The sequence below is a fragment of the Mustelus asterias genome, chromosome 19, assembly GCF_964213995.1.
Source record: "Mustelus asterias chromosome 19, sMusAst1.hap1.1, whole genome shotgun sequence".
Classification (NCBI taxonomy): Eukaryota; Metazoa; Chordata; class Chondrichthyes; order Carcharhiniformes; family Triakidae; genus Mustelus; species Mustelus asterias.
In genome coordinates this window covers 28,597,527-28,623,826 of record NC_135819.1, presented here as the reverse complement: position 1 = coordinate 28,623,826, position 26,300 = coordinate 28,597,527, and the positions used below count along the sequence as shown (strand labels likewise).

General features: G+C 52.4%; 1 protein-coding gene across 1 annotated transcript; it reads left to right on the top strand.

The window, feature by feature from the left end:
- The first annotated feature begins 4,789 nt into the window (after positions 1-4,789).
- Positions 4,790-26,103, top strand: snrpf (small nuclear ribonucleoprotein polypeptide F). The gene is made up of 4 exons (XM_078234684.1): positions 4,790-4,879; positions 9,852-9,977; positions 11,259-11,323; positions 25,794-26,103. The coding sequence occupies exons 1-4, from the start codon at positions 4,877-4,879 to the stop codon at positions 25,858-25,860; spliced, it is 261 nt and encodes an 86-aa protein (XP_078090810.1). The 5' UTR covers positions 4,790-4,876; the 3' UTR covers positions 25,861-26,103.
- The last annotated feature ends 197 nt before the right edge of the window (positions 26,104-26,300 follow it).

Below are 26,300 nucleotides of genomic sequence, written 5' to 3'. Positions count from 1 at the left end.
GCTGTGTGTACACTGGGTCCCTCTGGGTCTGTGTCAGTGTGAGGGGCTGTGTGTGCACTGGGTCCCTCTGGGTCTGTGTCAGTGTGAGGGGCTGTGTGTGCACTGGGTTGCTCACAGTGTGTCAGTGTGAGGGGCTGTGTGTGCACTGGGTTCCTCAGTCTGTGTCAGTGTGAGGGGCTGTGTGTGCACTGGGTTCCTCACAGTGTGTCAGTGTGAGGGGCTGTCTGTGCACTGGGTTCCTCTGGGTCTGTGTCAGTGTGAGGGGCTGTGTGTGCACTGGGTTCCTCTGGGTCTGTGTCAGTGTGAGGGGCTGTGTGTGCACTGGGTTCCTCAGTCTGTGTCAGTGTGAGAGGCTGTGTGTGCACTGGGTTCCTCACTCTGTGTCAGTGTGAGGGGCTGTGTGTGCACTGGGTTCCTCAGTCTGTGTCAGTGTGAGAGGCTGTGTGTGCACTAGGTTCCCCTGGGTCTGTGTCAGTGTGAGGGGCTGTGTGTGCACTGGGTTCCTCAGTCTGTGTCAGTGTGAGAGGCTGTGTGTGCACTGGGTTCCTCACAGTCTGTGTCAGTGTGAGGGGCTGTGTGTGCACTGGGTTCCTCAGTCTGTGTCAGTGTGAGGGGCTGTGTGTGCACTGGGTTCCTCAGTCTGTGTCAGTGTGAGGGGCTGTGTGTGCACTGGGTTGCTCACAGTGTGTCAGTGTGAGGAGCTGTGTGTGCACTGGTTCCTCACAGTCTGTGTCAGTGTGAGGGGCTGTGTGTGCACTGGGTTCCTCACAGTCTGTGTCAGTGTGAGGGGCTGTGTGTGCTCTGGGTTCCTCACAGTCTGTGTCAGTGTGAGGGGCTGTGTGTGCACTGGGTTCCTCACAGTGTGTCAGTGTGAGGGGCTGTGTGTGCACTGGGTTCCTCAGTCTGTGTCAGTGTGAGGGGCTGTGTGTGCACTGGGTTCCTCTGGGTCTGTGTCAGTGTGAGGGGCAGTGTGTGCACTGGGTTCCTCAGTCTGTGTCAGTGTGAGGGGCTGTGTGTGCTCTGGGTTCCTCACAGTCTGTGTCAGTGTGAGGGGCTGTGTGTGCACTGGGTTCCTCACAGTGTGTCAGTGTGAGGGGCTGTGTGTGCACTGGGTTCCTCAGTCTGTGTCAGTGTGAGGGGCTGTGTGTGCACTGGGTTCCTCTGGGTCTGTGTCAGTGTGAGGGGCTGTGTGTGCACTGGGTTCCTCAGTCTGTGTCAGTGTGAGAGGCTGTGTGTGCACTGGGTTCCTCACTCTGTGTCAGTGTGAGGGGCTGTGTGTGCACTGGGTTCCTCAGTCTGTGTCAGTGTGAGAGGCTGTGTGTGCACTGGGTTCCTCAGTCTGTGTCAGTGTGAGGGGCTGTGTGTGCACTGGGTTCCTCAGTCTGTGTCAGTGTGAGAGGCTGTGTGTGCACTGGGTTCCTCACAGTCTGTGTCAGTGTGAGGGGCTGTGTGTGCACTGGGTTCCTCAGTCTGTGTCAGTGTGAGGGGCTGTGTGTGCACTGGGTTCCTCAGTCTGTGTCAGTGTGAGGGGCTGTGTGTGCACTGGGTTGCTCACAGTGTGTCAGTGTGAGGAGCTGTGTGTGCACTGGTTCCTCACAGTCTGTGTCAGTGTGAGGGGCTGTGTGTGCACTGGGTTCCTCACAGTCTGTGTCAGTGTGAGGGGCTGTGTGTGCTCTGGGTTCCTCACAGTCTGTGTCAGTGTGAGGGGCTGTGTGTGCACTGGGTTCCTCACAGTGTGTCAGTGTGAGGGGCTGTGTGTGCACTGGGTTCCTCAGTCTGTGTCAGTGTGAGAGGCTGTGTGTGCACTGGGTTCCTCACTCTGTGTCAGTGTGAGGGGCTGTGTGTGCGCTGGGTTCCTCAGTCTGTGTCAGTGTGAGAGGCTGTGTGTGCACTGGGTTCCTCACTCTGTGTCAGTGTGAGGGGCTGTGTGTGCACTGGGTTCCTCTGGGTCTGTGTCAGTGTGAGGGGCTGTGTGTGCACTGGGTTCCTCAGTCTGTGTCAGTGTGAGAGGCTGTCTGTGCACTGGGTTCTTCTGGGTCTGTGTCAGTGTGAGGGGCTGTGTGTGCACTGGGTTCCTCACAGTCTGTGTCAGTGTGAGAGGCTGTGTGTGCACTGGGTTCCTCACAGTGTGTCAGTGTGAGAGGCTGTGTGTACACTGGGTTCCTCACAGTCTGTGTCAGTGTGAGGGGCTGTGTGTGCACTGGGTCCCTCTGGGTCTGTGTCAGTGTGAGGGGTTGTCTGTGCACTGGGTTCCTCACAGTCTGTGTCAGTGTGAGGGGTTGTGTGTGCAGTGGGTCCCTCTGGGTCTGTGTCAGTGTGAGGGGCTGTGTGTGCACTGGGTTCCTCACAGTGTGTCAGTGTGAGGGGCTGTGTGTGCACTGGGTTCCTCAGTCTGTGTCAGTGTGAGGGGCTGTGTGTGCACTGGGTTCCTCTGGGTCTGTGTCAGTGTGAGGGGCAGTGTGTGCACTGGGTTCCTCAGTCTGTGTCAGTGTGAGGGGCTGTGTGTGCTCTGGGTTCCTCACAGTCTGTGTCAGTGTGAGGGGCTGTGTGTGCACTGGGTTCCTCACAGTGTGTCAGTGTGAGGGGCTGTGTGTGCACTGGGTTCCTCAGTCTGTGTCAGTGTGAGGGGCTGTGTGTGCACTGGGTTCCTCTGGGTCTGTGTTAGTGTGAGGGGCTGTGTGTGCACTGGGTTCCTCAGTCTGTGTCAGTGTGAGAGGCTGTGTGTGCACTGGGTTCCTCACTCTGTGTCAGTGTGAGGAGCTGTGTGTGCACTGGGTTCCTCAGTCTGTGTCAGTGTGAGAGGCTGTGTGTGCACTGGATTCCTCAGTCTGTGTCAGTGTGAGGGGCTGTGTGTGCACTGGGTTCCTCAGTCTGTGTCAGTGTGAGAGGCTGTGTGTGCACTGGGTTCCTCACAGTCTGTGTCAGTGTGAGGGGCTGTGTGTGCACTGGGTTCCTCAGTCTGTGTCAGTGTGAGGGGCTGTGTGTGCACTGGGTTCCTCAGTCTGTGTCAGTGTGAGGGGCTGTGTGTGCACTGGGTTGCTCATAGTGTGTCAGTGTGAGGAGCTGTGTGTGCACTGGTTCCTCACAGTCTGTGTCAGTGTGAGGGGCTGTGTGTGCACTGGGTTCCTCACAGTCTGTGTCAGTGTGAGGGGCTGTGTGTGCTCTGGGTTCCTCACAGTCTGTGTCAGTGTGAGGGGCTGTGTGTGCACTGGGTTCCTCACAGTGTGTCAGTGTGAGGGGCTGTGTGTGCACTGGGTTCCTCAGTCTGTGTCAGTGTGAGAGGCTGTGTGTGCACTGGGTTCCTCACTCTGTGTCAGTGTGAGGGGCTGTGTGTGCGCTGGGTTCCTCAGTCTGTGTCAGTGTGAGAGGCTGTGTGTGCACTGGGTTCCTCACTCTGTGTCAGTGTGAGGGGCTGTGTGTGCACTGGGTTCCTCTGGGTCTGTGTCAGTGTGAGGGGCTGTGTGTGCACTGGGTTCCTCACAGTCTGTGTCAGTGTGAGAGGCTGTGTGTGCACTGGGTTCCTCACAGTGTGTCAGTGTGAGGGGCTGTGTGTGCACTGGGTTCCTCAGTCTGTGTCAGTGTGAGAGGCTGTCTGTGCACTGGGTTCTTCTGGGTCTGTGTCAGTGTGAGGGGCTGTGTGTGCACTGGGTTCCTCACAGTCTGTGTCAGTGTGAGAGGCTGTGTGTGCACTGGGTTCCTCACAGTGTGTCAGTGTGAGAGGCTGTGTGTCCACTGGGTTCCTCACAGTCTGTGTCAGTGTGAGGGGCTGTGTGTGCACTGGGTCCCTCTGGGTCTGTGTCAGTGTGAGGGGTTGTGTGTGCACTGGGTTCCTCACAGTCTGTGTCAGTGTGAGGGGTTGTGTGTGCAGTGGGTCCCTCTGGGTCTGTGTCAGTGTGAGGGGCTGTGTGTGCACTGGGTTGCTCACAGTGTGTCAGTGTGAGGGGCTGTGTGTGCACTGGGTTCCTCAGTCTGTGTCAGTGTGAGGGGCTGTGTGTGCACTGGGTTCCTCACAGTGTGTCAGTGTGAGGGGCTGTCTGTGCACTGGGTTCCTCTGGGTCTGTGTCAGTGTGAGAGGCTGTGTGTGCACTGGGTTCCTCTGGGTCTGTGTCAGTGTGAGGGGCTGTGTGTGCACTGGGTTCCTCTGGGTCTGTGTCAGTGTGAGAGGCTGTGTGTGCACTGGGTTCCTCTGGGTCTGTGTCAGTGTGAGAGGCTGTGTGTGCACTGGGTTCCTCTGGGTCTGTGTCAGTGTGAGAGGCTGTGTGTGCACTGGGTTCCTCAGTCTGTGTCAGTGTGAGGGGCTGTGTGTGCACTGGGTTCCTCTGGGTCTGTGTCAGTGTGAGAGGCTGTGTGTGCACTGGGTTCCTCTGGGTCTGTGTCAGTGTGAGAGGCTGTGTGTGCACTGGGTTCCTCTGGGTCTGTGTCAGTGTGAGAGGCTGTGTGTGCACTGGGTTCCTCAGTCTGTGTCAGTGTGAGAGGCTGTGTGTGCACTGGGTTCCTCTGGGTCTGTGTCAGTGTGAGGGGCTGTGTGTGCACTGGGTTCCTCTGGGTCTGTGTCAGTGTGAGAGGCTGTGTGTGCACTGGGTTCCTCTGGGTCTGTGTCAGTGTGAGAGGCTGTGTGTGCACTGGGTTCCTCAGTCTGTGTCAGTGTGAGGGGCTGTGTGTGCACTGGGTTCCTCTGGGTCTGTGTCAGTGTGAGGAGGGGTGGGGGGCGGTCAGTGTGAGGGTGCCCATGGTAACCGTGCTGTCCATTCAGGGTGCTGGGTGAGAGGTGAAAGGTGAAAGTGTGTGTCTCCCGGCAGCCTTTGCTTCCGGCCGGTTGGCGCGAGGCAGCGAGTGGAGCCGCCATTGCAGCGACACCGAGAGCAGCATCATCATCATGGTGAGTGTGAGGAGCCGGGCCCCCAGCGCTCTGTGTACCCTCTCCCCCTGCTCTTCCCTCGGGATGCTCTGTGCTCCTCATCCCCGGGGAAGTCTGCGCTCCCCTCCCTCCAGCTGCGCTGCGCTGTGTGTGTGTGTGGGGGGTGGGTGGGTAGGTGCGTGTGGGGGGGGGGGGGGGTGGGTAGGTAGGTGCGTGTGGGGGGGGGGTGGGTAGGTAGGTGCGTGTGGGGGGGGGGGTGGGTAGGTGCGTGTGTGGGGGGTGGGTAGGTGGGGGTGGGGGGTGGGTAGGTGGGGGTGGGGGGTGGGTAGGTGGGGGGGGGTGGGTAGGTGGGGGGGGGGGGTGGGTAGGTGGGGGGGGGGGGGTGGGTAGGTGGGGGGGGGGGGTGGGGGGGGGGGGGGTGGGGGGGTGGGTAGGTGGGGGGGGGTGGGGTGGGTAGGTGGGGGGGTGGGGGGGGGGGGGTGGGGGGGTGGGTAGGTGGGGGGGGTGGGGTGGGTAGGTGGGGGGGGGGGGGGTGGGTAGGTGGGGGGGTGGGGTGGGTAGGTGGGGGGTGGGGTGGGTAGGTGGGGGGGGGTGGGTAGGTGGGGGGGGGGGGTGGGTAGGTGGGGGGGGGTGGGGTGGGTAGGTGGGGGGGGGTGGGGTGGGTAGGTGGGGGGGGGTGGGTAGGTGGGGGGGGGGGGTGGGTAGGTGGGGGGGGGGGGTGGGTAGGTGCGTGTGTGGGGGGTGGGTTGGTGCGTGTGGGGAGGGGGTGGGTTGGTGCGTGTGGGGGGGGGTGGGTTGGTGCGTGTGGGGGGGGGGTGGGTTGGTGCGTGTGGGGGGGGTGGGTTGGTGCGTGTTGGGGGGGGGTGGGTAGGTGCGTGTGGGGGGGGGTGGGTTGGTGCGTGTGGGGGGGGGTGGGTAGGTGCGTGTTGGGGGGGGGTGGGTAGGTGCGTGTTGGGGGGGGGTGGGTAGGTGCGTGTTGGGGGGGGGTGGGTAGGTGCGTGTTGGGGGGGGTGGGTAGGTGCGTGTTGGGGGGGGGTGGGTAGGTGCGTGTTGGGGGGGGGTGGGTAGGTGCGTGTTGGGGGGGGGTGGGTAGGTGCGTGTTGGGGGGGGGTGGGTAGGTGCGTGTTGGGGGGGGGTGGGTAGGTGCGTGTTGGGGGGGGGTGGGTAGGTGCGTGTTGGGGGGGGGTGGGTAGGTGCGTGTTGGGGGGGGTGGGTAGGTGCGTGTTGGGGGGGGGTGGGTAGGTGCGTGTTGGGGGGGGGTGGGTAGGTGCGTGTTGGGGGGGGGTGGGTAGGTGCGTGTTGGGGGGGGGTGGGTAGGTGCGTGTTGGGGGGGGGTGGGTAGGTGCGTGTTGGGGGGGGGTGGGTAGGTGCGTGTTGGGGGGGGGTGGGTAGGTGCGTGTTGGGGGGGGTGGGTAGGTGCGTGTTGGGGGGGGGTGGGTAGGTGCGTGTTGGGGGGGGGTGGGTAGGTGCGTGTTGGGGGGGGGTGGGTAGGTGCGTGTTGGGGGGGGGTGGGTAGGTGCGTGTTGGGGGGGGGTGGGTAGGTGCGTGTTGGGGGGGGGTGGGTAGGTGCGTGTTGGGGGGGGGGTGGGTAGGTGCGTGTTGGGGGGGGGTGGGTAGGTGCGTGTTGGGGGGGGGTGGGTAGGTGCGTGTTGGGGGGGGGTGGGTAGGTGCGTGTTGGGGGGGGGTGGGTAGGTGCGTGTTGGGGGGGGGTGGGTAGGTGCGTGTTGGGGGGGGTGGGTAGGTGCGTGTTGGGGGGGGGTGGGTAGGTGCGTGTTGGGGGGGGGTGGGTAGGTGCGTGTTGGGGGGGGGTGGGTAGGTGCGTGTTGGGGGGGGGTGGGTAGGTGCGTGTTGGGGGGGGGTGGGTAGGTGCGTGTTGGGGGGGGGTGGGTAGGTGCGTGTTGGGGGGGGGTGGGTAGGTGCGTGTTGGGGGGGGGTGGGTAGGTGCGTGTTGGGGGGGGGTGGGTAGGTGCGTGTTGGGGGGGGGTGGGTAGGTGCGTGTTGGGGGGGGGTGGGTAGGTGCGTGTTGGGGGGGGGTGGGTAGGTGCGTGTTGGGGGGGGGTGGGTAGGTGCGTGTTGGGGGGGGTGGGTAGGTGCGTGTTGGGGGGGGGTGGGTAGGTGCGTGTTGGGGGGGGGTGGGTAGGTGCGTGTTGGGGGGGGGTGGGTAGGTGCGTGTTGGGGGGGGGTGGGTAGGTGCGTGTTGGGGGGGGGTGGGTAGGTGCGTGTTGGGGGGGGGTGGGTAGGTGCGTGTTGGGGGGGGGTGGGTAGGTGCGTGTTGGGGGGGGGTGGGTAGGTGCGTGTTGGGGGGGGGTGGGTAGGTGCGTGTTGGGGGGGGGTGGGTAGGTGCGTGTTGGGGGGGGGTGGGTAGGTGCGTGTTGGGGGGGGGGTGGGTAGGTGCGTGTTGGGGGGGGGTGGGTAGGTGCGTGTTGGGGGGGGGTGGGTAGGTGCGTGTTGGGGGGGGGTGGGTAGGTGCGTGTTGGGGGGGGGTGGGTAGGTGCGTGTTGGGGGGGGGTGGGTAGGTGCGTGTTGGGGGGGGGTGGGTAGGTGCGTGTTGGGGGGGGTGGGTAGGTGCGTGTTGGGGGGGGGTGGGTAGGTGCGTGTTGGGGGGGGGTGGGTAGGTGCGTGTTGGGGGGGGGTGGGTAGGTGCGTGTTGGGGGGGGGTGGGTAGGTGCGTGTTGGGGGGGGGTGGGTAGGTGCGTGTTGGGGGGGGGTGGGTAGGTGCGTGTTGGGGGGGGGTGGGTAGGTGCGTGTTGGGGGGGGGTGGGTAGGTGCGTGTTGGGGGGGGGTGGGTAGGTGCGTGTTGGGGGGGGGTGGGTAGGTGCGTGTTGGGGGGGGGTGGGTAGGTGCGTGTTGGGGGGGGGTGGGTAGGTGCGTGTTGGGGGGGGGTGGGTAGGTGCGTGTTGGGGGGGGGTGGGTAGGTGCGTGTTGGGGGGGGGTGGGTAGGTGCGTGTTGGGGGGGGGTGGGTAGGTGCGTGTTGGGGGGGGGTGGGTAGGTGCGTGTTGGGGGGGGGTGGGTAGGTGCGTGTTGGGGGGGGGTGGGTAGGTGCGTGTTGGGGGGGGGTGGGTAGGTGCGTGTTGGGGGGGGGTGGGTAGGTGCGTGTTGGGGGGGGGTGGGTAGGTGCGTGTTGGGGGGGGGTGGGTAGGTGCGTGTTGGGGGGGGGTGGGTAGGTGCGTGTTGGGGGGGGGTGGGTAGGTGCGTGTTGGGGGGGGGTGGGTAGGTGCGTGTTGGGGGGGGGTGGGTAGGTGCGTGTTGGGGGGGGGTGGGTAGGTGCGTGTTGGGGGGGGGTGGGTAGGTGCGTGTTGGGGGGGGGTGGGTAGGTGCGTGTTGGGGGGGGGTGGGTAGGTGCGTGTTGGGGGGGGGTGGGTAGGTGCGTGTTGGGGGGGGGTGGGTAGGTGCGTGTTGGGGGGGGGTGGGTAGGTGCGTGTTGGGGGGGGGTGGGTAGGTGCGTGTTGGGGGGGGGTGGGTAGGTGCGTGTTGGGGGGGGGTGGGTAGGTGCGTGTTGGGGGGGGGTGGGTAGGTGCGTGTTGGGGGGGGGTGGGTAGGTGCGTGTTGGGGGGGGGTGGGTAGGTGCGTGTTGGGGGGGGGTGGGTAGGTGCGTGTTGGGGGGGGGTGGGTAGGTGCGTGTTGGGGGGGGGTGGGTAGGTGCGTGTTGGGGGGGGGTGGGTAGGTGCGTGTTGGGGGGGGGTGGGTAGGTGCGTGTTGGGGGGGGGTGGGTAGGTGCGTGTTGGGGGGGGGTGGGTAGGTGCGTGTTGGGGGGGGGTGGGTAGGTGCGTGTTGGGGGGGGGTGGGTAGGTGCGTGTTGGGGGGGGGTGGGTAGGTGCGTGTTGGGGGGGGGTGGGTAGGTGCGTGTTGGGGGGGGGTGGGTAGGTGCGTGTTGGGGGGGGGTGGGTAGGTGCGTGTTGGGGGGGGGTGGGTAGGTGCGTGTTGGGGGGGGGTGGGTAGGTGCGTGTTGGGGGGGGGTGGGTAGGTGCGTGTTGGGGGGGGGTGGGTAGGTGCGTGTTGGGGGGGGGTGGGTAGGTGCGTGTTGGGGGGGGGTGGGTAGGTGCGTGTTGGGGGGGGGTGGGTAGGTGCGTGTTGGGGGGGGGTGGGTAGGTGCGTGTTGGGGGGGGGTGGGTAGGTGCGTGTTGGGGGGGGGTGGGTAGGTGCGTGTTGGGGGGGGGTGGGTAGGTGCGTGTTGGGGGGGGGTGGGTAGGTGCGTGTTGGGGGGGGGTGGGTAGGTGCGTGTTGGGGGGGGGTGGGTAGGTGCGTGTTGGGGGGGGGTGGGTAGGTGCGTGTTGGGGGGGGGTGGGTAGGTGCGTGTTGGGGGGGGGTGGGTAGGTGCGTGTTGGGGGGGGGTGGGTAGGTGCGTGTTGGGGGGGGGTGGGTAGGTGCGTGTTGGGGGGGGGTGGGTAGGTGCGTGTTGGGGGGGGGTGGGTAGGTGCGTGTTGGGGGGGGGTGGGTAGGTGCGTGTTGGGGGGGGGTGGGTAGGTGCGTGTTGGGGGGGGGTGGGTAGGTGCGTGTTGGGGGGGGGTGGGTAGGTGCGTGTTGGGGGGGGGTGGGTAGGTGCGTGTTGGGGGGGGGTGGGTAGGTGCGTGTTGGGGGGGGGTGGGTAGGTGCGTGTTGGGGGGGGGTGGGTAGGTGCGTGTTGGGGGGGGGTGGGTAGGTGCGTGTTGGGGGGGGGTGGGTAGGTGCGTGTTGGGGGGGGGTGGGTAGGTGCGTGTTGGGGGGGGGTGGGTAGGTGCGTGTTGGGGGGGGGTGGGTAGGTGCGTGTTGGGGGGGGGTGGGTAGGTGCGTGTTGGGGGGGGGGTGGGTAGGTGCGTGTTGGGGGGGGGGTGGGTAGGTGCGTGTGGGGGGGGGGGTGGGTAGGTGCGTGTGGGGGGGGGGGTGGGTAGGTGCGTGTGTGGGGGGAGGGGTTGGTTCGGGAGGTTGGTTGGGGGTGAGGGGCAGATGTTGGTGGGATTTTTCCCGCTGCTGGGTGTCGGGCCTCTCTGACTGCTCCTTTATTCTCTCCTCCAGAGTTTACCATTGAATCCCAAACCTTTCCTCAATGGCTTAACTGGCAAACCGGTGATGGTGAAGTTAAAATGGGGGATGGAATACAAGGGCTACTTGGTGTCAGTCGATGGATACATGAACATGCAGGTAAAGAATAAGTTGACAGTTACACTGTTCATCGATATTGCTGACTAGCTGTGGCTATGTTAACATTGCCTTAGCCGCTGCACTAATTTTGAATGTTAATCATAACAATCAATTTGATTAAATCGCCAATACAGAATCGTCTCTCGTGTTTGATGTGAAGTTTCTGAAATAAGATGTACAATTGTCTTAAGTAAATCTGGATATTACCGTTTTGTTACCTTTAAATATGGCAAATAAGATCCTGGGCTTTCTAAATCGTGACAAAATGATCCTTCCGAGAGTGGACGCTGCACTGCAGGAAGGATGTGCAGGTATTTGAGAGGTTGCAGAAAAAAGTGGTTTCGAAAATAGTTTGGAAAAGTTAGGGCTGCTCATTCGAGAAGTGAAGGTTGAGAGGAGATTTATTAGAGGTGTTCAGAATCATAACACTGGACACTTCCTTTTTATGAAAAGGTCCAAGAACCAGAGGACACTGATTTAAAGTGATTGGCAAAAGAAGCAATGGTGTCTTAAGGAAAGATCTTTTCAGACATCAAGTATTTAGGATCTTGAATGAACTGCCTGAGAGGGTGGTGCAGATGGGCACAATAATGGCTCTCAAAGTATAATTCGATAAGCAGCTGAAGCTAAAATATTTGCATGGGTTTAGGGAAAGGGTGTAACAGTGGTTTAATTGCTCTCTCTGAGCTAGCATGGACTCAAATAGCCACTTCCTATGCTATAAACGCTCCCTAATCTGTAACCACTCCATGATTGTAACTATCTCCTTTTCAACCACTTTAGTTTTTGAAATAAGCCTCCACTGGAGTTTGCTTTCTCTGGGATTTGTCAGTTGTCTTGCTGGATGTGGAGCGATGGAGGGTTAGTGCTGAGTAAAACCCAAACCTGTTCTGTGCTCCTGATCTCTGATGTGGAGATGCCGGCGTTGGACTGGGAGTTCAGTGACTTAGAGAGTCTTGTCTCTGAATACAGCTGTGAAGACTCAGACACTGATGCACCTCTTGGTGTCTGGCTCAGAGCAGCATTGGGATCCAGTGTCACAGACGTTGGCATAGAAGACTAGTGAGGAAGGTTTTGGAGTAAACCGCTCTCCTCCAAACTATTGTCTCCACGACAGCCAGCTGATGCTGTACACACAGCTGATTCAGTGTATTATTGGGAAAAGATGTTATCCAGCTGGATATTAATTTTCTTCAATGTGCTGCACAGCTCAGTCCAGCTTTGTAACCTTTATGGCTTTTTAGCAGGAGAAAACAATTAATTATTCTGCTCTTGTTCAAGCTGGCGAACACAGAAGAATATATTGATGGCGCTTTAGCGGGTCACCTTGGCGAAGTTCTAATAAGGTGAGAATTACTTGAAAGGTTTACATTTCTATAGCACCTTTCGTGACCATCAGACATATCAAAACAATGTTACGGCCAATAAAATACATTAATGGTGTGTGTTCACTATAGTGATCTAGGAAGCATGGCAGGTAATGCTCACACAGCCAGCTCCCACAAATGGCAATGTGGCAGTGGCCCTGATCTTTCAGCCAGTGGTAGAGAGGGTACATCTATCACTGACTGACTCAGTTGCCCACGAGCCATTTTAAGCTGGAGCCGTTGCACCTTCTGGTTTTGGCTGCCACAGTGATACCAGGGCGGCAGAGTCGGGAGGGTCAAGTGGCAAGTGTGACCCCAGCAAACCAGGCCTCCTTATCTCATGAACTGAGACATTGAGCTGTTTCTTCAGTTCATTGATTGACACTGTTTTAAATGAAGCTGAACTATAACTTGCCCCCCTCTCACTCCATTAGTGTTCCCCCTCGCCCGTGGGCAGGCATTGAGTAGTGTTGGGGGGCAGCATGCTGAGTAGCGTCCGTGGGGGAAGTGCAGTATGTTGGAGGGGGGGGGAGATGTGAAAGCAATAAGTAGGAGCAGGAGTAGGCCATTTGGCCCCTCGAGCCTTCTCCATCATTCCATAAGATCATGGTTGATCTTTTTGTGGACTCAGCTTCACTTGGAGTCATAGAGGTTTACAGCATGGAAACAGGCCCTTCGGCCCAACTTGTCCGTGCCGCCATTTTTTTAAACCCCATAGCTAATCCCAATTGCCCGCATTTGGCCCATATCTCTCTATACCCATCTTATCCATATAACTATCTAAATGCTTTTTAAAAGACAAAATTATACCCGCCTCTCCTACTACCTCTGGCAGCTTGTTCCAGACACACTCCACCCGCTGTGTGAAAAAATTGCCCCTCTGGACACTTTTGTATCTCTCCCCTCTCACCTTAAACCTATGCCCGCTAGTTTTAGATACCCACTTACCCACTTGCTCACCATAATCCTTAATTCCTTTACTGTTCAAAAATTTATCTATCCTTGCCTTAAAAACATTCAATGAGGTAGCCTCAACTGCTTCACTGGGCAGGGAATTGCACAGATTCACAACCTTTTGTTCCTCCTCAACTCAGTCCTAAATCTGCTTCCCCTTATTTTGAGGCCATGCCCCCTAGTTCTAGTTTCACCCGCCAGTGGAAACAACTTCCCTGCTTCTATCTTATCTATTCCCTTAATTTATGTTTCTATAAGATCTCCCCTCATTCTTCTGAATTCCAGTGAGTTTAGCCCCAGTCTACTCAGTCTTTCCTCTTAAGCCAACCCTCTCAACTCCGGAATCAACCTAGTGAATCTCCTCTGTACCCCCTCCAGTGCCAGTATATCCTTTCTCAAGTAAGGAGACCAAAACTGTACACAGTACTCCAGGTGTGGCCTCACCAGCACCTTATTCAGCTGCAACATAATCTCGCTGTTTTTAAACTTCATCCCTCTAGCAATGAAGGATAAAATTCTATGTGCCGTCTTAATTACCTGCTGCACCTGCAAACCAACTCCTTGAGATTCCTGCACAAGGACACCCAGGTCCCTCTGCACAGCAGCATGCTGCAATTTTGTTAGTGTGGTGGGGGTGTGGGGCAGCACACTGTAGCTTTGGGGGTGGGGGGGAGGCTGTGTAGCTTCAGTGTGTGGGGGGGGCAGCACGCTGAGTAGCTTCAGTGTGGAGGGGCACGCCGAGTAGCTTTATGTGTGGGAGGGGGCAGCACGCTGTGTAGCTTCAGTGTGGGGGGGGGGGAAACGCTGTGTAGCTTCAATGTGGGGGGACGGGGGGACGCTGTGTAGCTTCAATGTGGGGGGGGGGGAAACGCTGTGTAGCTTCAGTGTGGAGGGGGGGCAGCATGCTGTATAGTTTGTGGAGGGGGCAGGGGGGCACCCTGTGTAGTATCAGGTTGGGTTGGATCATTATTGCCGTTGCTGTGATAATGTGGTGCTTTGACACTCCAGCTGTTTTGCTTTGGGTTGTGTTCCCTAGCAGGCTTTGTACCTGCGAGGAAATGCTCCAATAAGAGTGTAAAAAAACTAGGGAAAGTAAGGGGCAAATAGCTCAAGTCCACATGGACATGTCCCTCTGATCTCACTGTGCAGCATTCCAACTAGGGTAAGCTATGAAAAGTTCATGCAAGTACCACTTGTGTACACACTGGGAAATCCACCAGATCCTAACATGCCAGTCCCCATATTTGAAGGTTTAAGCCCATCTGTTTTTCTGATAATGGACACATATTGGCCAGGGCACACGTTGGATGTTGTATCCATGGACTTCAGTAAAGCTGTTGACAAGATACATCATGGTAGACTGGTACGAAAGGTGAAGCCATACAGGATCAGAGGAGTGCTGGCGAGGTGGATTCAGAAATGGCTTGGCCATACAAGACAGGGGGTAGCAGGAGAGGGGTGATTTTCTGAATGGAAGGCTGTGGCTAGCAGTGATCCACAGGGATCAGTTCTGGGACCTTTGTTGTTCATAGTATATATAAATGATCTGGAGGAAAATGTAGCTGGTCTGATTAGTAAGTTCACAGATGACACAAAAATTGGTGGAGTTGCGGATAGTGAAGAGGATTGTCAGAGGATACAGCAAGATATAGACCGGTTGGAGACTTGGGCGGAGAAATGGCGGATGGAGTTTAAAGAACGAAGAAAATTACAGCACAGGAACCGGCCCTTTGGCCCTCCAAGCCTGCACCGACCATTCTGCCCGACTTGACTAAAACCCCCTACCCTTCCGGGGACCATATCCCTCTATTCCCATCCTATTCATGTACTTGCCCCTTAAAAGTCACTACCGTATCTGCTTCCACTATCTCCCCCGGTGACGAGTTCCAGGCACCCAAAACTCTGTGTAAAAAATCTGCCTTGTACATCTCCTTTAAACCTTGCCCCTCGCACCTTAAACCTGTGCCCCCTAGTAATTGACTCTTCCACCCTGGGAAAAAGCTTCTGATTATCCACTCTGTCCATGCCTCTCATAATCTTGTAGACGTCTATCAGGTCTCCCCTCAACCTCCGTCGCTCCGGTGAGAAGTTTCTCCAACCTCTCCTCATAGCTAATGTTCTCCATGCCAGGCAACATCCTGGTAAATCTTTTCTGTACCCTCTCCAAAGCCTCCACATAATTCTGGTAGTGTGGCGACCAGAATTGAACACTATAGTGACTAGTGGTGTGCCTCAGGGATCAGTGTTATGACCGCAATTGTTTACGATTTACATAGATGATTTGGAGTTAGGGACCAAGTGTAGTGTGTCAAAATTTGCAGATGACACTAAGATGGGTGGAAGAGCAAAGTGTGCAGAGGACGCTGAAAGTCTGCAAAGGGATATAGATACTCTAAGTGAGTGGACGAGGGTCTGGCAGATGGAGTACAATGTTGGTAAATGTGAGGTCATCCATTTTGGTAGGAATAACAGCAAAATGGACTATTATTTAAATGGTAAAAAATTGCAGCATGCTGCTGTGCAGAGGGACCTGGGTGTCCTTGTGCAGGAATCTCAAGGAGTTGGTTTGCAGGTGCAGCAGGTAATTAAGAAGGCAAATGGAATTTTGTCCTTCATTGCTAGAGGGATGGAGTTTAAAAACAGCAAGGTTATATTGCAGCTGAATAAGGTGCTGGTGAGGCCACACCTGGAGTACTGTATACAGTTTTAGTCTCCTTACTTGGGAAAGGATATACTGGCACTAGAAGGGGTGCAGAGGAGATTTACTAGGTTGACTCCGGAGTTGAGAGGGTTGGCTTATGAGGAGAGACTGAGTAGACTGGGGCTATACTCATTGGAATTCAGAAGAATGAGGGGAGATCTTCTAGAAACATATAAGATTATGAAGGGAATAGATAAGATAGAAGCAGGGAAGTTGTTTCCACTGGTGGGTAAAACTGAACTAGGGGGCATGGCCTCAAAATAAGGGGAAGCAGATTTAGGACTGAGTTGAGGAGGAACTTCTTCACATAAAGGGTTGTGAATCTGTGGAATTCCCTGCCCAGTGAAGCAGTTGAGGCTACCTCATTGAATGTTTTTAAGGCAAGGATAGATAAATTTTTGAACAGTAAAGGAATTAAGGGTTATGGTGAGCGGGCGGGTAAGTGGAGCTGAGTCCACAAAAAGATCATCCATGATCTTATTGAATGGCGGAGCAGGCTCGAGGGGCCAGATGGCCTGCTCCTAGTTCTTATGTTCTTGTATATTCCAAGTGCGACCTAAGGTTCTATAAAGCTGCAACATGATTTGCCAATTTTTAAACTCAGTACCCCGGCCGATGAAGGCAGGCATGCCGTATGCCTTCTTGACTACCTTCTCCACCTGCATTGCCACTTTTAGTGACCTGTGTACCTGTACACGCTGATCCCTTTGCCTATCAATGCTCCTAAGGGTTCTGAAATTTCCTGTATATTTCCTATCTGTATTAGATCTTCCAAAATGCATTATCTCACATTTGTCCGGATTAAACTCCATCTGCCATCTCTCCGCCCAAGTCTCCAACTGATCTATATCCTGCTGTATCCTCTGATGGTCCTCATCGTTATCCTCAAATCCACCAACCTCTGTCAACTGCAAACTTACTAATCAATCCAGTTACATTTTCCTCCAAATCATTTATTTTTATATTACAAACAGCAACGGTCTCAGCACTGATCCCTGAGGAACACCACTTGTCACAGCCCTCCATTCAGAAATGCACCCTTCCACTGCTACCCTCTGTCTTCTTTGACCGAGCCAGTTTTGTATTCACCTTGCCAGCTCACCTCTGATTCCATGCGACTTCACCTTCTGCACCAGTCTGCCATGAGGGACCTTGTCAAAGGCCTTACTGAAATCCATGTAGACAACATCCATTGCCCTACCCTCATCAATCATCTTCGTCACTTCCTCGAAAAACTTGATCAAGTTTGTGAGACACGACCTCCCCTTCACAAAACCATGTTGCCTCTCACTAATACGTCCACTTATTTCCAAGTGGGAATAAATCCTGTCTTGAAGAATCCTCTCCAATAATTTCCCTACCACTGATGTAACGCTCACCGGCCTGTAATTACCTGGATTATTCTTGCTACCCTTCTTAAACAAAGGAACAACATTGGCTATTCTACAATCCTCTGGGACCTCTCCTGTAAGAAGTCTCACAACACCATCTCCACATCATGACTACCATCGACACCGCAAACTGCTGGCTCCAAGTGGACAGGATCTCCAAGAAGATCGCGCATATCGACACAGACATCAAGTTTCTACACTGGTGTTGTGAGACTTCTTACTGTGTTCACCCCAGTCCAACGCCGGCATCTCCACATCACCTCTCCTGTAGCCAGTGAGGATACAAAGATTTCTCTTAAGGCTCCAGCAATTTCCTCCCTTGCCTCTCTCAGTATTCTGGGGTATATCCCATCAGGCCCTGGGGACTTGTCTACCTTAATGTTTCTCAAGAACCCCAATATCACCTCCTTTTTGATTTCAACATGACTCAAACTATCTACACATCCTTCCCCAGACTCATCATCCACCAAGTCCTTCTCTTTGGTGAATACTGATGCAAAGTACTCATTTAATACCTCACCCATTTCCTCTGGCTCCATGCATAGATTCCCTCCCTTGTCCTTGAGTGGGCCAACCCTCTCCCTGGCTACCCCCTTGCTCTTTATATATGTATAAAAAGCCTTGGGATTTTCCTTAATCCTGCTGGCCAATGCTTTTTCATGACCCCTTTTAGCCCTTCTTACTCCTTGCTTAAGTTTCTTTCTACTTTCCTTGTATTCGTGTGTTCCCAGCCTCCTAGCTTTGACGAATGCTTCCTCTTTGACTAGGCTCACAATATCTCTCGTTGTCCAAGGTTCCCAAAACTTGCCAAACTTATCCTTCATCCTTACAGGAATGTGCCGGTCCTGAATTCCCATCAACTTACACTTGGAAGCCTCCCACATGCCAGATGTTGATTTGCCTCAAACATCTGCCCCCAATCTACATTCTTCAGTTCCTGCCTAATATTGTTGTAATTAGCCTTCCCCCAGTTTAGCACCTTAACTTGAGGATTACACTTATCTTTATCCATCAGTACCTTAAAGCTTACTGAATTGTGGTCACTGTTCCCGAACTGCTCCCCTACTGAAACATTGACCACCTGGCCAGGCTCATTCCCCAATACCAGGTCCAGTATGGCCTCTTCCTGAGTTGGACTATCTACATACTGTTTCAGGAAGCCCTCCTGGATGCTCCTTACAAACTCTGCCCCATCCACGCTCCTAGCACTAAGTGAATCCCAGTCAACATAGGGGAAATTAAAATCTCCCACCACAACAACCCTGTTACTTTTACACCTTGCCAAAATCTGCCTACATATCTGTTCCTCAATCTCCCGCTGGCAGTTGGGTGGCCTATAGTAAAACCCCAACATTGTGACTACACCTTTCCTATTCCTGAGCTCTACCCATATTGCCTCGCTGTATGAGCCCTCTGAGGTATCCTCCTGGAGTACAGCTGTGATATTCTCCTTAACCAGTAGTGCAACTCCCCCACCACTTTTACATCCCTCTCTATCCCACCTGAAACATCTGTATCCTGGAATGTTAAGCTGCCAATCCTGTCCTTCTCTTAACCAAGTCTCTGTAATGGCAACAACATCGCAATCTGGACAAGTGTGAGATAATGCATTTTGGAAGGTCCAATGCATGTAGGAATTATATAGTAAGTGGTAGAACCCTTATCAGTATTGACAGGCAGAGAGATCTGAGCTTGCATGTCCACCGATCACTGAAAGTGGCAACGCAGGTGGATAAGGTAGTCAAGAAGGCATACAGCACGCTTGCCTTCATCGACCAGGGCATTGAGTATAAAAATTGGCAAGTCATGTTGCAGCTGTACAGAACCATAGGGCTCATTTAGAATATTGCGTACATAGGTTTCATTTAGAATATTGTATACAATTCTGGTGGCCACACTACCAGAAGGATGTGGGTGCTTTGGGGGGGCTACTGAGGAGGTTTGCCAGGATGTTGCCTGGTCTGGAGGATATTAGCTATGAGGAGAGAACAAAGAACAGTACAGCACAGGAAACAGGCCCTTCGGCCCTCCAAGCCTGTGCCGCTCCTTGGTCCAACAAGACCAATCGTTTGTATCCCTCCATTCCCAGGCTGCTCATGTGACTATCCAGGTAAGTCTTAAACAATGTCAGCGTGCCTGCCTCCACCACCCTACTTGGCAGCGCATTCCAGGCCCCCACCACCCTCTGTGTAAAAAACGTCCCTCTGATGTCTGAGTTATACTTCGCCCCTCTCGGCTTGAGCCCGTGACCCCTCGTGATCGTCACCTCCGACCTGGGAAAAAGCTTCCCACTGTTCACCCTATCTATACCCTTCATAATCTTGTATACCTCTATTAGATCTCCCCTCATTCTCCGTCTTTCCAAGGAGAACAACCCCAGTCTACCCAATCTCTCCTCATAGCTAAGACCCTCCATACCAGGCAACATCCTGGTAAACCTTCTCTGCACTCTCTCCAGTGCCTCCACGTCCTTCTGGTAGTGCGGCGACCAGAACTGGACGCAGTACTCCAAATGTGGCCTAACCAGCGTTCTATACAGCTGCATCATCAGACTCCAGCTTTTATACTCTACCCGAAAGAGCTACCCCGTCCTATAAAGGCAAGCATACCATATGCCTTCTTCACCACCTTCTCCACCTGTGTTGCCACCTTCAAGGATCTGTGGACCTGCACACCTAGGTCCCTCTGTGTTTCTATACTCCTGATGACTCTGCCATTTATTGTATAACTCCTCCCTACATTATTTCTTCCAAAATGCATCACTTCGCATTTATCCGGATTAAACTCCATCTGCCACCTCTCCGCCCAATTTTCCAGCCTATTTATATCCTGCTGTATTGCCCGACAATGCTCTTCGCTATCCGCAATTACAGCCATTGAGAGATTGAATAAACTCGGTTTGTTCTCACTGGAACGATGGAGGTTGAGGGGTGACCTGATAGAGGTTATGAGTGGCATGGACAGAGTAGATAGTCTGATGCTCTTTCCTAGGGTAGAAAAGTCAAGTACTAGGGGACATATATTTAAGGTGCGTGGGGAAAAGTTCAGAGGAGATGTGCGAGGCAAGTTTTTTACACAGGGTGGTGAATATCTGGAACGCGCTACCTGGGGAGTTAGTGGGGGCAGGTATGATTGCGGCATTTAAGGGGCAATTAGACGAATATATGAATAGGATGGGACTGGAAGGATACGGACTCTAAGTGCATATGGTTTTAGTTTAGGCAGGCATCATGATCAGCACAGGCTTGGAGGGCCGAAGGGCCTGTTCCTGTGCTGTATTGTTCTTTGTTCTTGACACTGGGGTTAACTCTCCTTTTTGGAATAGTGCTAGGGGATCTTTTATGTCAACTTGAATTAGCAGAAGATGCCTTGGTTTAACGTCTCATCTGAAAGCCAGTGCCTCTGACAATGCAGTGCTCCCTCTGCTGCAGTGGAGTATCAGTTTCAATTTTGATGTTTGAATCCTGGAATAGGACATGAACATACGAACTTCTTATTCAGGCAGGGGGTGCTACTAACTGAACCACAGCCAGCAGCATAACTCACCGATTCCAACCTAGGTACAAGGGAACCTTTTAACTGCATATTGTGCGTGTGCTCAGTAACAACACCGGCTGCTGGTCCCCTTTGTCATTTATGGAAATGGGCAATTGCTTGAGCCAAAGTCCATGGATTAAGTGTTCATCGGTGATTTGTGATAAACCGTCAGCAAATAGGCTCAGTTCAGGTTTATAAATCTGTGATTTTTATTAACTGATTTATGTTGGTACTAGTCAGGGGAACATGCTGCGTCAGCAACAGGCACCCCATTCCCCCTCTCCTCCTGTCCACGGCTCAGATGTAAAGCGAAGCTGTACTTTGTCCCAGTGTTATCCCTGAGTCCCAAATTCAGGATGCCACGAGTGAGAGACCTTTTGGCTGCTTTTGCAGTGAGTTGGGTCTGAAATTGGGAGCACTTTGATCCTCTGGTTCTCTGTCCGCCAGCATCCTTGTCGTTAACCTGGCGTGGAGGCTTTCATCCCACCACCCTGCTGACTTTGAATGCAGAGTTAAAGTTAAAAGCAGCTGTCTAATTTGCTACCCCATTGCTGGATTTGTTATCACTGACACTTGACCTGTTTGTGTTGGTGACAGCGAGTGTTTATGGTCTTTGTGAGTTTAGTTACAACTTTTCACAGGCCCATTAATTAAAGCTCTGGAAGTCACCAGCACCCGCACGATAAAAACTGACGAGATGGTCTGATTGGGATGGTTTAAGATGAATTAAAACATTAGATAGAGTGGGTAGAGAGAGTATTTCCTCTTGAGGGAATCTAGAGCAGGGAGATTTTCCTTTCTCGTGTCCCATTGTTTTCCTCATTGTTTAACCCACCAAATTTCCTCCCCTTGACTTAACTTTGGATTTCCCTATAGCACTGGTATTGACCTTTTCTTGGATCATAACAGAGATGCAAAGTATTCAAATGAAAATCTTGTTAGACCATAAGACGTACGAGCAGAAGTAGGCCATTCGGCCCATTGAGTCTGCTCTGCTGTTCAGTGAGATCATGACTGATCTGATATTATAATCCTCAACTCCACTTTCCCACCTTATCCCCATAACCCTTGATTCCCTTACTGATTAAAAATCTGTCTCCCTCAGCCTTAAACATTCTTAATGACCCAGCCTCTACAGCCCTCTGTGGTAAGGAATTCGACAAATTCACTACCCACTGAGAAGAAATTCCTCCTTATCTGTCTTCAGTGGTGACCCCATACTCTGAGATTATGCCCTCTGGTCCTGGACTCTCCCACAAGGGGAAGCAACTTCTCGTCATCTATCCTGTCAAGCCCTCTGAGAATCTATATGTCTCGGTAAGGTCATCTCTCATTCTTCTTATCTCCAGTGAGTACAGGCCCAACCTACTCGACCTCTCCCAAAAATCCCTCCGTGTCCAGGATCAACCTAATGAACCTTTTCTGGACTGCCTCCAATGCGAACATATTGTTATCCAATAAGGGGGTCAAACTATTAGTATTCCTGGTGTGGTCTAACTCGGGCCTTCTCTAGTTTCAGCAAGATTTCCCTATTTTTATACTCCATTTCCTTTGAAATGAAGGGCAACATTCCATCTGCCTTCACTATTACCTGCTGAACCTGCTAACTTTTTGTGATTTATGCACGAGGCCCCCCCCCCTCCCCCAATCCCTCTGTGCTGCGGCTTTCTGCAGTCTTTCTCCATTTAAATAATGTTCAGCCCATTATTCTCCCGAGCAAAGTACATACTTTACATTTTCCTACAAGTTTTTGCCCAGTCACTTAACCTGTCTAAAATCTCTCTGCAGAGTCTGTGTCATCCTCACCACTTGTCTCCCCACCTTTTTTGTGTCACACGCAAACTTGGCAAAAGTAAAGTTTATTTATTAGTCACAAGTAGGCGTACATTAACACTGCAATGAAGTTACTGTGAAAATCCCTTAGGATGTTCACTTACCTTGTCCAAGTCATTGATATATATTGTAAATAATTGTGGTCCTCCACTAGTTCCAGGCTGCCATCCTGAAAATGCCCTTCTTATCCCAACTCTTTCTTCTATCTGTACTAATATACATACCAGTACCGTGAATGCATCTTATTAAGTAACCTTTTGAGCGGTATGTCATTGAATGCTCTTTGGAAATCCAAGTATATTGCATCTACTGATTCTCCCTTTATCCTGCTGCTTACCACCTCAAAGAATTCTAATATATTGGTCAGACATGATTTCCCCTTAATGAAGTCATGCTGACTCTCTGCTTGATTATATTATGTATTTCTAAATGTTCTGCTATTACATTCTTTTATAATTTCACATTTTCCCAATGACAGATGTTAAGGCCTATTGGTACCTGTTTTTTTCTGTCACCCCACCCATTTTGAATAGGGTGTTACATTTTTCCAATCCTCTGGGACTTTTCCAGAATTTAAGGATTATTGGAAAGTTACTACCAGTGCATCCACTGTAGTTACTTTCTTTAATATCCTAGGATGTAACTCATTGGGTCCAGGGGACTTATAGACCTTTGGTCCCATTAGTTTGCCTAATACTTTTCTCTCTCGATAGTTATGGTATTTATTTCCTCTTTGGGCACGGTTTCCAGGGGGATTTTTTTACTCATTGTTTATTAAACTTGCCTCATTACACATTATCAGATCCAAAATAGCCTGATCCCTGATTGGATCCACAACATGTTCTAGGAAACTGTCCTGAGTACACTCTCTCAATTCTTCCTCATGGCTACCTCTGCTATTTGATTTTTGCAATCCAAATGAATATTAAAGTGTCCCATGATTAATGTACTGCCTTTTTAAGATGCCCTCACTATCTCCTGATTTATTCTCAGTCCTACCGTTTGGGGGCTACTCCAATCAGTGTCGTCTTCTCGTTGTGGTTTCTCACCTCCGCCCATATGGATTCTACATTTTCCAATCCAAGATCATATTTTGCTATTGAATTCCATCTTGTACTAACAAAGCTAGCCCACAACCCTTTCCATCCTGTCTGTCCTTACTAAAAGTCACAGACCCCTGAATATTTAATTCCCCGTTTTAATCTTCTTGTAACCATGTCTCTGTAATGGCTTTAAGATCATAACTATTAACTTCAATTTGTGTCATTAGTTCATTGATTTTGTGCTGAATACTATGTGCATTTAAGTAAAGACCCATTAATTTTGTCTTGTTACCATTTTCCCCTCTTTGATGCTATTTGCTGCTGTTTTTATGTTTGTACGCTTTGTCCCCTCCTGTCACACTCTGTATCATTACCACAATAGCTGCTCTGTAATACTGCCATATCCTTTTGCTTTGTAAGACTACATATTCCCCTCTCTAGAACCATCCCCCCCCCCCCCCCCCCCCCCCCCCCACCAATTTAGTTTAAAGCCCAGTTTACTTCCCTGATTACGAGGTTTGTAAGAACACTGGTCCCAGCATGGTTCAGATGTAGGTCGCTTTTCCCCGGGACTGATGCCAGTATCTGATGAACCAAAACCCACTTCTCCCTAACCAGTCTTTGAGCCACATATTTATCGCTCTTAATATTATGTACCCTATGCCAACTTGCACACAGCTCAGGTAACAAACAAGATATTATAATCTTGAGTGGGGAATTTTAACTCATTCTGTGGAGGAGCATTCAAACTAATTTGATTGGGGAAGGGGTTATTGCACAGTGCAATGAGCACCAGCGAGTAGCATTAGAGAGGGTTGAGGTGTATGGTAGCAGTGTTCGTTACTGGACTAGGAAGCCAGGGGTAGAAAGTGATGGGGATGAGGGTGGTGGGGGAATGACTAAGATGTGACAACTAAGGTGTCAATGCACTATTAATCACAATGTGTGGCAATGACCTTCTTCAGGGAATTGCTAGTTAAACACGGTAGCGGTACGGTAGCACAGTGATATCTGATGCCAGCTCCAGGGACCTGGGTTCGATTCCTGGCTTGGGTCACTGTCTGTGAGGAGTTTGCACATTCTCCTCGTGTCTGCGTGGGTTTCCTCCGGGTCCTCCGGTTTCCTCCCACAGTCCAAAGATGTGTGGGTTAGGTTGATTGGCCATGCTAAAATTGCCCCTTAGTGTCCTGGGATGCGTAGGTTAGAGGGGTTAGTGGGTAAAATATGTAGGGGATATGGGGGTAGGGCCTGGGTGGGATTGTGGTCGGTGCAGACTCAATGGGCCGAATGGCCTCTTTCTGTACTGTCGGGTTTCTATGATTCTATGAACACGTGACATTGATATTCCCTTTTACTGCTTGACCTCCCTAAATGCATTACCTCACACTTATCAGAGTTGAACTCCATCTGCCACTTCCCTGTCTGCTCCACCAACCTATCGGTATAATTTTGGAGCTTGCAGCTATCCTCTACACAAATTTCCTAATTGTGTCCCCCACATTCAAGTTCAAATCATGAATATGTAAATCGAACAGCAGAGATCCCAACACCGAGCCCTGCGGAACACCACTTGGAACAGCTTTCCATTCGCAAGGGCAGCCATTGACCATTACTCTGTTTCCTGTTACTAAGCCAACTTTGGATCCAATTCTCCATGTTACCCTGTGTTCAATGGGTATTTCCTTTTTGACCAGAGTGCCATGTGGGACCCTGTCAAATGTCTTACTCAAATCCACATAGACAACATCCCACTGTACTACCCTCATCAATCCTTTGTCACTTCCTCAAAGAATTCAATCAAATTTTATAAGGCATGACCTTTCCTTACAAAGCCATGCTGACTATCCCTGACTGATCCTTGCCTTTTTAAGTGACAGTTTATCTGATCTCAGGATTAATTCTAACAATTTTCCTACCACTAAGGTAAGACTAACTGGCCTATAATTGTTTGGCATTTCCTTGGTACCATTTTTAAACAATGGAACTACATTTGCATTTGTACAGTCCTCTGGTACCTGCCGTGTATCTAGTAAAAATTGGAAGATAATCCTCAGAAATGCCATCCACTATTTCCTCCCTGAATACCCTAGGGAACAATCCATCCGGCCCTGGCGACTTTTCCATTTTCAAGGATTCCAGCTCCTCTAACACTTCACCTCTCATTATGATGATTTTATCCAATATTTCACAATGTTCCTCTTGGATTACTGTTTCTGCACCATCCCTTTCCAATGTGAATATGGAGACAGTTCATTTAAAACTCTTCTCATCCTCTGCATCTTCACACAAGCTCCCTGCCTCCTCTCCGATAGGTCCCACTTTTCCCTTAACTATCCTTTTGCTCTTTATATACTGTTAAAACATCTTTGGGTTTTCCTTAATCTTGCTAATATTTTTTCATATCCTCTGTCGGCACGGTAGCACAGTGGTTAGCGCTGCTGCTTCACAGCTCCAGGGACCTGGGTTCGATTCCCGGCTCGGGTCACTGTCTGTGTGGAGTTTGCACATTCTCCTCGTGTCTGCGTGGGTTTCCTCCGGGTGCTCCGGTTTCCTCCCACAGTCCAAAGATGTGCGGGTTAGGTTGATTGGCCATGCTAAAAAAAAAATTGCCCCTTAGTGTCCTGAGATGCGTAGATGTGAAGTGTTAGAGGGATTAGTGGGTAAATCTGTAGGGGATATGGGGGTCGGGCCTGGGTGGGATTGTGGTCGGTGCAGACTCGATGGGCAGAATGGCCTCTTTCTGTACTGTAGGGTTTCTATGATTCTCTCTTTGATTTCCTTTTTTATTTTTGATGCTTCTATCTTTGGACAAGTGTTATATCCTATATTTGTTTATAGGTTTACTGTGATTTCTTTATTTAAAAATGGTTAACTGGAGATAAACATAGTAAATGACTTCCCTCATTTTGCTATTATTGATCACATTTGTGTGCTGTTACTAACTTGGTTACACTGCAGAGTAAACTGACAATGTCCTTTCTGTTCAATAGGTGTAACAATGTCCTGTACATCAGAGGAGTTGAGGAAGAGGAAGAAGATGGGGAAATGAGAGAGTAACATTCCTTTTTATTTGAAGAATAACAACGTGTAGAATTTTTGAGTACTTTTTTTATATTCAGCCATTCGAATACGCAGTATTTGGATTTGCACTGACTAGGTCAGGGGTTTGTACTGTGCTGCAAAGTGTAGATGACAAACTATAATTTAATTGTAGGCAACTGTTCTAGTTTGACTCTGAATATGTTCAAATGTGAATTCAGGTGTAAGTTGAACCAATAAAACTAGTTTTCAATCTGTGTCCTTTTACTGTGTAATGCAAACGCGTCGTCTCTCAGGCCAATGGAGGATTCTGATGCATTTTCTTATTTGGCATCTTCATTCTCTAAACTAAGATCTACCCAACATGTGTGGCCTTAGAGAAGTTAACATCTGCAACATTCACTCCAGTGCTGATCCTATTCCAGTGAATGTGATACTTGGTGTTGTACTGGTGTTTA